Source organism: Tauraco erythrolophus, chromosome 5, assembly GCF_009769465.1.
Source record: "Tauraco erythrolophus isolate bTauEry1 chromosome 5, bTauEry1.pri, whole genome shotgun sequence".
NCBI classification, from domain to species: Eukaryota; Metazoa; Chordata; class Aves; order Musophagiformes; family Musophagidae; genus Tauraco; species Tauraco erythrolophus.
Window position 1 is genome coordinate 33334999 of NC_141469.1, and position 12945 is coordinate 33347943.

Consider the following 12945-nt stretch of genomic DNA (forward strand, 5'->3'; position numbering starts at 1 on the left):
CAGCTGTACTAGGAAAAGTCTTTTTTTTTTTGCCACATACCTTTTTTTTGTTGGTGGGACAAATATAGAAATTGTCAATAACAGTGACAATCCCAGGCTGTAGATTCAACTTCGTGTATAACGTCCCAAAATCTGAGGACCTGAAAGAAATCAAACATCTGTAAGTGCTCTCTTCTAAAGGCTTCAGCATCGAAACTCTGCAAAAAAAACAAACAAACAAACAAAAAAACAACTTTGTAGCAGTAGCAATCCCTTTTCAATGCTTCTCTGCCATCCTTTTGTTCTTTTCAGTGCTCATTAGCTAAAAGGAACTAAAAGAAAGCTGCCATATTTTTCTAAGTTTGAAAAAATATGTCTGGTTCTGTCTGTATTTGGCAGTTCTGCATGGTGCTAGTTTTCATCCTGACATTGCACCGTACAGTGACAGAAGCACAACACATCTACCTTCCCATCACCACCCACACAGTGGGAAAAAAGAGCTAAGCAGAGCGAAGGCTCATCTGCAAGTACTAACAGGACCTCCTTGGTTATGCAGAAAAAGAAGAGCTGACTTCAGAGCCTGGTGTTGCATAAGAAAACAAGTGAGATCTGAAAGACTTGCAACAGACCTCTACCAGAATTCATACTTGATAAAGGTTTCCATCCACTTCTCCAGCTCTTTTTCAGAGGATCACATAATTTTGAAAGAAAAAAAACACAAAACAAAATCTGTACTTGGCCATCAGTATGTCATACACACAAATCTATGAATACTTCAAATGTGGGCACTCTGAAGAAATTGTTTCATATTGCTGAAAAACCTACATTGAAAAATGGCATCTGTACTACGCACTTGTATCTGCCACATCTAGTAGAAAAAGAATGTACAAGTGAAATGTTAGTATAGGAAAATGTTAGTTAATGAAACTCAAATCAAGTCACATCCAAAATTAAATCACTTGGGATGAAGCCTCATTTGTTCTACATAGAATCAAATTGCACCATATGGTCTCTCCATATTTACAGTTTATTCGTTCTCATTTGGAAGAGGACTCAGACACATTTATGGTACCTGTCCCTTCGTCACCAAGAAGCCCTCCCTAGTACAGACGGTTGGTGGGAGGACTTCCACTCTATACACCCTTTTCTTCACTGGAACAACAATCTCTTTTAAGAAAGGGCTGAAGGTGCCCTGCCCGGTACCTCTGCATTATTCAAACAAGTGGGAACACGCAACAGCTTTTCTGTTCAAGAGAATCATGATAAGACCTGTGTCCCTCCCAGTGCGACACTGAGGACTTCCTATGCAATGATTTCTGCCCTAGAGCCCCATTCTACCATGTTAACTGCTCCCCCATGGCCTCTGTTGTCTCATACTCCTCGCCCATGGCAGTAACTGCTGAAATTCGTAGGAACATGACTATAGGGAGAGAGAAAAGTGAGAAACCAGATTCCTGGCTGAGTGTGTACACCTTGACAAGTGGCCCACGGTCAGAGGTCTCCTCCAAACCACCTGAAGCAGAATGATCCCTGAGGGACTGGTGCCTGTGGGAGGCTGCTATGAGCACCATGTGCCCACCCTTTGCCCGCCCATGTCCCTGTTCCACGAAGGATGTCACTTAAGTCAGAGGGCATGTGGTACAAAGCCAGGGGTGGCTACTCTGCTTTCACACATACGGCTTTCCACGTGATACGAGAACTTTCAGCTGTGGTCATGGAGAAGCTTTCTATGTCTTTGGCATCACCAAGCATATCAGGTACAGAATGATATGCCTGGATCAGGTTCTAAGGGACACCAAGTAAAGAAGAGTTGATATTTACCTCGTCTTCCTTCCCTCTCTACCGGTCAAAAAATACCTGGGCATAAGCCTATGACACACAAACCACACTCACAGCCTAAAGTTGAGAATTTATCTATTTTATAGTGACATCTGAACTGATTTGATCTGTTGTTTTGTTTGTTTGTTTTTTCCCTCATAATGTTGCTTCACCAGCAGATATACAGCTATGCATTACAAAAGTTAATGGAATCATAGCAACTCAGTTTTGACAAATAATTATGTAGAAATCAAATATATACAAATGCACTGCACTGGGTATTCAGCACTGAGCTAATTAAAATTCTAATGGAGACAGGATGGACAGAGCTAAACCTAATTTGCCAGAGGTGTTTGACAGAAAAGAAATTAAAGCAAAGACTAAAATACTGACTTCAGCCAGATGTACTGAAATCATGCAGAACAAGTATGTATGATGGAAACAGAACCTAGTCTATTCTCTCCGAGGAAAGAATATCAGGTCAGTGGTTTGCCCAGTAATAACATCCTGAAATAATTCTCTGAACCTTAAAGATGATCCAATTTACTTTGAAGAGGCAGTTCCAGGATTAATACAATAGACCACTGGAGAGTGACGCTGCAGGAAGGACAGTGGCAGCAACTGTATCAAGGTGTGAAGAGTACAGGCAGGATGCCCAAAGAGGATAAGCCATTTCAAAGATAAAAAGTCCCAGCCTAAAACTTCCTCTTCTCATTCTCATGACTTACAAAAAGTACTACAAGACCAGAATAAAGTTGTAACGAAAAGACTACGCTAATGTAACTAAGGTATTTTCAGAGAAAGGTAGAAAAACTATATAGTCAAAAATCTTTTATTTTCTGGCACAAATTAGCTATCTCAAGAGGAAAAAAAAAATTCGATTTCAATCTGAGACAAGAGGCTAATGCACATCCATAAAGGTACACCACACCTAAGTAGGAAGACCCAGATTGGCAGAATATCTGTGGATCCATGGAGAAATCTATTCAGAATCGAAAAACTTTTTTACTATAGCCCAGCCTTGAGTAAGCCCAGGAACGTCAGCTAATCTTTGAGACATTTACATACAGGAGGACATAGTTCAAGGACATCATTCAAGGGAAGCACTGTCCAAAATAATTGGTTTTCTAAAGCTGCTATAATCCAGAGAAAACAGGTTACCACAACTTTTTTTTGGACATAAATTCCAAGTTCCTGACTATGCATATATAAAGAATTAACATTTTGTAGCACACAGCTAGAACAGAATTCTGTGTAATTGCACTACTGGGCTACAGACAGGACTGAGGAGGATGAATTCTAGGATCTCAGAGCATGCCTATTTCAAGAATATATTAAGTAGTAGTACAAAATGTGTTTTGAACCAAATTCAGGAGAGGAAGAGTCCTCTGTGGCTTTCCAGTCATAAAGATATTTTTTGTGTGTGTTAAAAACGAAAGTTGCGCTGTGTCAAAAGTGTTAAGGAGAGGGAGAAAAAAAACGAGCCACAAATGAACCATCTGCGTTTATCAGGATAACTACATTCTCTTTCCTCCCTAAAAATTCATGAAAAGATATTTCAAGGTATAATGGAAAGAGGATACACATGTACCTGATAAGAAGAGTAGAACATTCTTCTACAGCATGGTTTATTTGCAGTGGTAGCACAACAGCACAATTCCATAAACCAGAGCAAGAAGTTAAAAGGCTGATTTCGTAAAATTGGGCCTGACCTATGGTTCTGAGTCATCTGGATGCAGCTAGTCACAATTTTGCCTTTCTGTGAGACATCCCAGGGGATGTCAGCAAGCTATCCACAGGCTGCTTATGGCTGCTGCTTATCCACCCGTGCACTGTAGGGTACAGACTGTATAGATAGTACAGCAAAATTCGGTGGAGGACTCAAAGGAAATACATCTTTCAGTAGTCAGGTGATGGGCCATTCAAGACAGGTAGGATCATCAGATACTGGAACGACGTGATTACTCACGTGCTGATGCAGACATCACACAACCTATTTCTGACACGACTTGTGGCTGGGTAATAGCTTCTTTGAAAGTGTGACATCTGCTGAAATATGTGCCGTGCTTTTTTTTTCTTTAAGGAAAAATCACTTGTCACAGTAACAATGGCATGTTGAAAAAACAATTACCAAAATCAAACAATGATATTACAGCACAGACAGAATTATGTCTTTTTAGTTTGTCTTAACACTGTAAATTCAAATGATAGTTGGAAAAACTTCCAAGTACTACAGAAATGTACCCTGATAAAACAAAACTTCCAAAGTCCCTAAACTCTTAGGAAATTTGGGTCTTGTCCTTAAAAATGTAACTTTTTTATATTTAAGTTAAAATAAATCTATACCTAACATAATTTGGAACTGTAACTAAATGCTGAGTCTGGACATCTTCCAATAGAAATATTGAGAAGAAATTTAACAGATACCAAAAGAGACATTAACTAAATGTTTGTCTGTCTAAACTTTGCTATTATTATACAGCTCTCCACTGATGACTCTCATCTATGATTCAGTATGGCTCATTGCTAGTTGCTTTTCCAGATGATATTTACAAATATATATTAAAATATATATATAAAAAATATTAAAATGTATATAGTAGGACGTTCATGAAAATTTTTAGATATCGAAATTGCATTCCCAAGTCAAATTTAACACTCAAAGAAAATGTCAACTGCAAATGCTTCCTTCTCTGTTTTATTTTATTTTTAATGAATTGAAGAGACACACTGGAAAGAGAATGGTTGGAACACAACATAAATGTTCATTGGATTTCCTCTACCTTTTCTTTTTGAAGATTAACTCAAGCTCCATTCTAGCCAAATGAGCCATATGGTACAAGCCATATTAATTGAAAATCCTAGAATACAACAATGAAGAGATTTCAAATGACTCATGGATTACTTAACTAGCGAAACAAAAAGAATCTCTTTGGGAAAAAAAAAAACATACAGAAGATCTGCTGGTTCAGATTATTGATAAGTTGTTGGAAAAAAAAAAAAAAGATTCAATTGAGATGCACATTACAGAATCAAGGAAGAGTGCATCTGTGCATAACACTCATTGGACTTCTTCCTACTTAATTTTCTCCAGACTGAATTGCAAGTGTTGTCTTCTCACTTTCCTCTCCTTTTGGTCAGAAGAACAATCCAGTATTTACACCATGAACTTTAACGGGCCAGAGAAATTAATTCAAGTTTTTACTCTGTCACAGACTTCTGTCTAATATCAGGATTTCCTTTGTGTTCTGGTCCCTCACCTGAAAAATAGAGACAACACTCTCTCCTATAGCTCAAATGTCTGTAAGGAAAATAGGTATCGATAAGGGCAGTAAAGCAATGAAGAAGTGGCTGATGGAGTATCTGAAAGAGATACATCAGAAGTTCCAACAACAAACACTAGGACAAACCTACTGAAAGGGAAGCAAACAGAGCATCACTAAAGAAGTGGTACACTAAATAACTTCTTTACTTAAACAGCAGATAAGACTTCAAGGGCTCTTACATATACAATGTGGAAATTGCCGAGATATTGGTTAGACTCACAAAACCTTTTTAAACATCAACAAAAACCCTCCAAAACCCCAAAGTCTTTATTCACAGTAGTAACACATTGTAACACTGGGTTCCAATACCTGACTCATATTGAGGAACTTGTGCAGACAAAAATTTCTTCAAAGGTTGTAGAAGAGTATGACTCCTAGCAATCTAACTAACAGATTACTCATCAGCTATCAGCTGTGCAGGAGGAGTACTTTCTAAAAATACCTCTCTCTCTACTTTCTAGAAAAGTTGAGCCTTTTTGAAGTTACATATTTTTTCTCTCAAAAACAGAAATACAGAAATTTTTCTTCCTTAATCCAGCTTTACACTAAAGAATCAACGGTGTAGGCAACAGCTAACAGATAAACAGTTTAGGAACTTCACATTTAGGCAATACAGAGTTTAATTTTTTTCCCAAAAGCACTACAAAGATGAATGTGTCCTGGTTTTATTTACTAATCCATTACTGATAATATATATTGATCATATATGCTGATAATGTAGGTATTTTTAAGAACTGGGGATTATCACGAGCCTTTTTAGCTGAAGTGATCTGCTCTGTAATGCTCTGATGAGTACAGAACATGATGCAACTCTGCATTTATACAGGTATAGAGATTCCTTCCCATTTTTTACTGGTATTATGTGCACATGAAGAGCCCTACAGTCTCAGTCACTACATTGGAGCACAATAAAGGACAAGCAGCCCATTCATTGTGGCTTTTTGCTGATCTGTAAACACCTATTTCATTGTAAAATATTGCCTAAAAAAAAAAAAACAAACCACGAATTAAACCGAAACACTAAATAGACGCATTCATATCGAGTGAGAACTCAAGGAGGATCAAAAGGTCACAAACTCTAGAACTAGACTTTTATTCAATGCATTAAACATACCCAATTAAACTGGCTACACCGAAAGGGAAAACCAGTCCCCCGTAGTTGATAATAAAAGCAAGGATTACCCTGCTAGGTGACTTCAGGGAGTCAGATCCTTCCTCAGGAACTATGCTTACTAACTTCACAGTGAGGAACAGGACACGGCCTTATTTCGCAATACTTAAAAATCACAGAAGACAAATGCTAAACGAGACTACACGTTGGCTTCTCCCCTGAGGGTTTGACAACCGGTTCCCCTGACACTACACACACAGTACCTGGGCTGACTGTGCCCCATACCGGCATGCCGGGCTACAACTTTCTATCGTGATGTTGCCATTACCTTTGCAGAAAATGTTTTAAAGCCCGTTTTCCAGGAATTATCCTGTCTTGGAGCTGTTCGGACATAAAGCTTCACAAGGTACAGGTACCATTCTTACAAAGGAACATGGAAGGTGATAAACAGCTCTGTGTACAGATGGGGATGTTACTTGGTGCAGAAATTCAAGTTGTATAACACGTACTTATGTAGTGTACCATGTTTTCCCTTACTGCTATCTTCTGTCATGCATTTACCGTGTACTGTTTTTGGCTAATTACTTAATCTATACAATATACACACACGCTTAAACTCCAATAGTTAGCAGCACTCTGTCTTTAGTATATACTACCTATCTTTCAGTGCTGTATTTAAACATTCTTACTCTGCAGAGTCTCACCATACTCCACCACAGTTATCTTTTGCAGCCCTTCATTAGTCCTTCAATATACCACAAATATCCTGCTCATTAGCCTATAATCACGCTGCTTATCAGTTACATTTTCAAGCTCCTCATTACTTTGCTGCACAGCTCCAATAATTAGACTCTATATCTTCCAGGCCTGAAAAACATTGCATTAGCTTCTATTAGCTGCAGCCATCAACTTTTCTCCCAGAAACTGTTAGTTTAGGTAGGAAAACTATTCTGAAACTACTGCCTTGGTGCATTAATTCCATCACCAACACACAGCAGTCGCTGACGGCGTGTCTTGGGAAGTACAGCCTGTAGCCACGCTCGCAGTACACAGATATTTGTGATGAATCCGTTCAACCATGAAACAAGCAGTGTCACAGTGACAAAGCAGACAAGACGCAGGCAGAAAGACAGGGTTATGTCTTATTTTCGTAAAAAGTAAAAGCTCTGTGTTATTTCTTCCTTTTTCGCTTTGCAACCCAGGCGGGGCTGGGGCGGGCGGAGCAGCACGCAGCCTTTCCGAGTGCAGTCGCTGGTCACAGCCAGGCCTGGGGGGCATCTTCAGAATTCCCCACCTTCTACTCCAGTCATTCTCTTCTCTTAAAAACAAAATGACTGAAATGATCTGCGTTCAAATCAAAGGTTTTGAAGACTTATTTTTAACATGGATCATTTCAGTAATCCTGCTTATAACTCAGTCCCACAAGCAGCTGTAGGGGCTGAAATAAGTGAGTAGAAAACGGCACTGAAACGGTGGGAAATAGGGAAAGATCAATTTCTTACCACACTTTCTTCATTGAATTCAACGTATCATTTAACTGACCTTCAGTGTGCAAGCATTTATCCTAAGAAACAGTCCTGTGTAGATTTAGTTTCGGCAGCTGCAAATCCAGCATTGCATTAGTAGGTCTCAGCAAGGAATGGAGTATATCACGGAGGGTTTGAGGGGTTTGCTACTGAGAGACAGCTCTGGCATATTAGAAACATAAATAAAATCCAGAACTGATAACTCATACAGTGCTACAAAAATTAATTCGAATATTCTGTATGATAAAAGCGCTCACTGGATTAGAGTATAGGAAGAACTGTACCATTAGGTATATATATTTTAATAAAAAGGCTTTCCTTTACAATCTCAATTCTTTACATCTGAAAGTACTGTTGGGGAAAAACAAAAAAAGTGGTTTCATTTAACTATTTAATTACTACCTTCAAAAGAAATTAATATTTCACTTCCTATATAGTGTTAACTTCCTTCCACCAATTTGAACAACAATCACCTTTGACAAAAAGGTGCATTTGTTGAAAATTTAGAGAAAATAAACATGAAAGAATAGCCTCTGGTGCTAAAATGCAATACTCCAAAATGATGCTTACTAACCAGATTGTCGAAAGTGGAAACAACCTATATCACTTCCAGTATGATTCCTCTTTTGTAAGTGCTCTGATTGGAAAAGAGTAATTACAAAGCAAAATTTCTCATCCCACGTACTTGTGTTCTTTGGGGAAAGGAGACAGTTTAAGAACATTTTCTTGAGGTTTGCAAGGAGCATTAAAATTCTCCACCATGGAAAAATGCTAGGTATTTCCCACAGCCCAGGCTTTTTATTTAAACCACTACACACAGCTGAAATATTTCTGAAACAACTTTATTCTCAGTCAGGCAGCTCCTTGGAAGGCAAGAAGGATGTTGAAACATATGAGAAGAGTGAATTTGGCCTTGTGCTTTTTGACCAGAACAGTAAGTTCTCTTGTAATCACTGGATAGATCCAGCTGCAACAAGAACATTTAGGAAATTAAAAAAGAACTGATAATAAGTTAATAAATTGTATGTGCACCTTCACATGCAATTATTTATTTTTCTAGTAATGGGCTCTGCCAACTATAATAGTCAGCTACTTACTCTTCAATAAGTGAAACTCTTCTTTGATTCCATTTGTAGAAGTTTTTGCTTTTGCTGCTGAAGTGCTGACCTCAACTTTATGATTGTTCTGGGGGAGGTGGGAGGGGGAGTAAATTATATGGCCAGGTTATAGCACTTTATAAAAAGGTAAATGAAGTCAATGTTTTGTCAGTGATTTGACAGTAGTACTCTGCACCTGAAGCCAAATGCTTGGCAGAATAAGAAAGTAACTGGACATTTTTATAAAGAATGAAAATATCCCCAAACAGTAAGTAAACACAGATAAATAGACTCTGGAAGGTATCAAGCCTTATGCTGAGCATATTAGAGACCTGTCAACTGCCCCACAGTTGTCTCTTGTGGGTTTTCTGGCATGCTCCTCCAAAACTGCTAGTAAACACCACGGACGGAGGCTGGGCAGTGCTCAGATGCAGCACAAGTTCATCCGAGATATCAGTTCTCATGTCTCCAGTGTCAAAGGAATGATTATTCAAAGTTATTACACTTGCATCAGAAACAAAACCTTTAGAATTAATTTTAAGGCATTATTTTAATTTCTCTCCTGCAACAGAAGCTCAATGTCTGTGTCGAAAACACTGCCTGCCTCACCCATGTCTGCCCACGAATGAGGTTGTCATGATGTGTCTGAAGTCATGAAAACATCCAGACAGTTAAACAAGATCAAGTTTTCCTAACAGCCTCTAAAATCATCGTGTGCCTGTGCCACCTGAACTGGCGGTTTGCCGAACATGTTGGGAAAGCCACGGTTAATGACGGGAGGATGTGCACCCAAAGGTGCTGCAGAAGCCAGGGCGACTGGAGGGATTCAGATGCTCACAACCACTTCAGGAGGATTTGTTTCTGTTACTTGCTAATGACCCCAGTCCTAATCTCCTAATAGCCTTCTACAATTACAGAAGCTTTTTTTTTTTTTTTAATTTATTTTGTTTAGAGCTTTCAGTAGCCAAATTTCCCTTGCAGTCATTCTCCTGTAACTGCAGTGACACCTGGGGAGGGCCGAGCCCATCAGCTGTAGTTTGGCCCGCTGTTGAACTTGGCAAGCCGGCAGCACATAAAGCCCCAGCAGATGTTTCTGCTTTTATAGCAGCTCTTCCAAACCCTTGGCCAGACATAAATCCAAAATAGATCCAGAAAAGAGACAGTGTCACCACCATGGCTCTTAAAATTAGAAGGCAGAACCAGCCTTTTCTGCAGGACTCCAAGAGACCATTAGCAGCAGAAGGTGCCATGAAGTGTCCCCATAAATTATGTGGACAGATTACGAGGGCCAGCCACAGTAAATGCAGCACATTTTGCACTGCGTCACAGTTTGCTAGGAAACAGAATCCTAAGACAAATATATGCATTTACATAGGAGTTTCCAAACTGAGATCACACTTCATAGCAACAAGTACGAGAAGCAGGCGGTTTTATGGTCATCAATGCTTTCACATGGATCTACGGTGCTTCCATACCATGGTAATGAATGTTCTAAAAATAAAACAGCAAGGAGATGATCCTTGGCAGAAAAAAAAATCTTCTGAATACATGCCATGCTGGATCTATTTTGTAAAAAGAAAGTCACAGTAAGTGTGTGTTCACAGCTGACACTGTGCTTTATAGGAGAGAGAGCTGATATATGTCAGGGTGACATGCTAATACATTCGTTCACTTGATGATGACTAACTGCTCTGAACAGAAGCTCGGTCCACTATAAATTGTTGCCATGTAATTTCAAACGCAAGTGAAACCAGCCCCCAAAGAATAAGATTAGTTTATATTCAAAATACCACAAAGCACTCAAGGAGCTGAAAACTACAATCACATTATTGTCTGCCATTAAGGGAGACTGAGAGGAGATAAAAGTGACCCAGCATCTTAAAAAAGGAGTTCTTTTTGTCAGAGTGGAGGTTATTACATGTTCTCCTGCTTCCCCTAGCTTCTACCATTCAAGCTCAGATGGACCTGCCAGCAGAGGACTCTGCAGATCTGGGACTGCAAGGGGGTCTGGGATCTCTCACTGAGGTTGAGACAGTAGGAGATGCGCTCCTTCCTTTCAGGAGTTCTGGGGTGGAGGAGGATCTGGGTTACCAAGTGAATAGCTGCAGATGGAGGTCAGCAGACTTCACAGCATCCAAGATGACAGGAAAGAGATCCATGGGATCCTCTCTGAGACACTGCAGCTACAGGAGGCTGAATCCTCCCTTCATCGTGAAGGCTGGAGGCTGGCAAGTCCTGGCACCAGGATGAAAGCTCCTGCTCCATGTAAAGACTGGCAACTACAGAAGAGCTTCAGTGCTCTGGAAGCACGTGAGCGGCTGAGGGCAGTGTCCCGCAGAGCACTGAGCAAGCTGAGGCTGAGCCACGCAGCAGTGCCAGGCGATGTCCAGAGACAGTAGTTGAAGACTCCTCACTACAGTGGATGGAGGTCCCCATTTGCTGACCTGATCCACCGTCTAGGGATGTTTGCTGCCTGTTGGGGGCTTGGATCCAGGATGTGGATCCAGGCTGCCAAATTTTTTCTGTCCCTCAAATTATTAACCCCTGCTGCTTTTCTTCATGAACACCCGCATGGGAGAGACCCAGCGGAGACCTGGACTGTACCAACCATGACTGCATGGCTCTGTGGGAAAAGGCCAAGCAGGGCCCAGGCTGTTTTCTCCTTGATCCTGGTAGTGTGGGAAAGGGCTTGAGGAGGTGTAGAAGGATCCTGTAGGTTGATGCCTGATTGTGCCCCTGATATTGGCCATAGGATCCTCCTTGGCAATCAAGGACTGCTAGGGAGAAATGAGAGCCACCTGACAAAGTGGGGCAAAAACATCTTTGCCAACATGCTGGCCAGTCTAGTAAGAAGAGCTTTAAACTACAAACGGCAAGAGAGGGAGACTAATACCCACAATCAAGTGAGGAAGTGGTGGACAAAGGGTGCAGAGTGTTATGGACAGGAGAGTCCTCCTAACCAACAGACGTGAGCAGGAGTGGGCCTGGCCCAAGTGTGTGCACACGGAAGTGTCCACTGGAGAGCGTGACGGGGGAAGCTCTCACCCTTTTCCTGGAAAATAAATGTGACTAGGTGCCCAACTGAAGTATGTGTATACTAATGTGCACAGCTTGCGGAACGGAGAGGAGGAATTTGAGGTCTTCATGCAGTTGCAGTGTTATGATCTCACTTAGGATCACAACCCTAGGATTCAGAAGAGTAGACTTCAGCCCATTCGGGCATGTTTTTGAAAAAATGGTCTATGGAACCCATGGGCTATGGGACCAAGAGATGGCTCAAGGACAGCTGTTTTGATTTTCAGGGATAACCTCTTTGAAGCTCATGAATGGTTCAGTCCAATTAGCAAGAAGTCAAGCAAGAGTGGCAGGAGGCCTGCATGGATGAAAAAGATGCTCCTGACAAAATTCAGATATAAAAAGGAAGCATACAAGAGAAAAACTAATGAAAATGCAGGTCTGCTACTGAATGGAGCAGGAAATTTTATGACAAAGAATATGGCAAATGTCAAGGTACTCAATGCTGCCTTTGTCTCAGTCTTTACTGATAACGTTTGCCTTTAGCAAGCCCAGGCCCTCAGATCAGTGGGAAGGGCAAGAGCAAGAACACCGTAACTTCCTTGGAAGAGCATCAGGTTAGGGAACATTTAAACAAACTAGGAATACACATGTCCGTGGGCCCCAGCAGGATGCACCCAGTGGTGCTGACGGAGCTGACTAGTGTCACTGGAAGGCCACTCTTGATTATCCTTGAAAGGTCACCATGATGGAGTGCGGTTCCTGAGGGCAAATCTCACTCTTATCTTCAAGAAGGAGGATCCAGAGAACTAAAATCTGGTCAGCCTCACCCTCATCCCTGGGAAGGTGATGGAACAAACACTTCTGGAAGCCATTTCCACATATATGAACAGAAAGAAGATAATTTGGAGCAGACAATAGGGATTTATGAATCTAATCATGTACCCCAGGCATTAATACTGGCACAAATACTGTTGACCATCATCATTAATGACCTGGATGGTGCCAGCAAGTTTGAAGATGATACAAAACTGTGAGAAGTAGATGATACAGCAATAATACATCTTGTCGAA

General features: G+C 40.7%; 1 protein-coding gene across 1 annotated transcript in view; it reads right to left on the reverse strand.

Annotated features, from left to right (window-relative positions):
- Positions 1-12945, reverse strand: part of SORCS2 (sortilin related VPS10 domain containing receptor 2) — a 591182-nt gene that overhangs the window by 246694 nt on the left and 331543 nt on the right. Inside the window, exon 3 of the mRNA XM_086611291.1 lies at positions 41-140. Coding sequence (XP_086467417.1) covers positions 41-140 — 100 coding nt within the window. The remainder of the gene's footprint in view (positions 1-40; positions 141-12945) is intronic.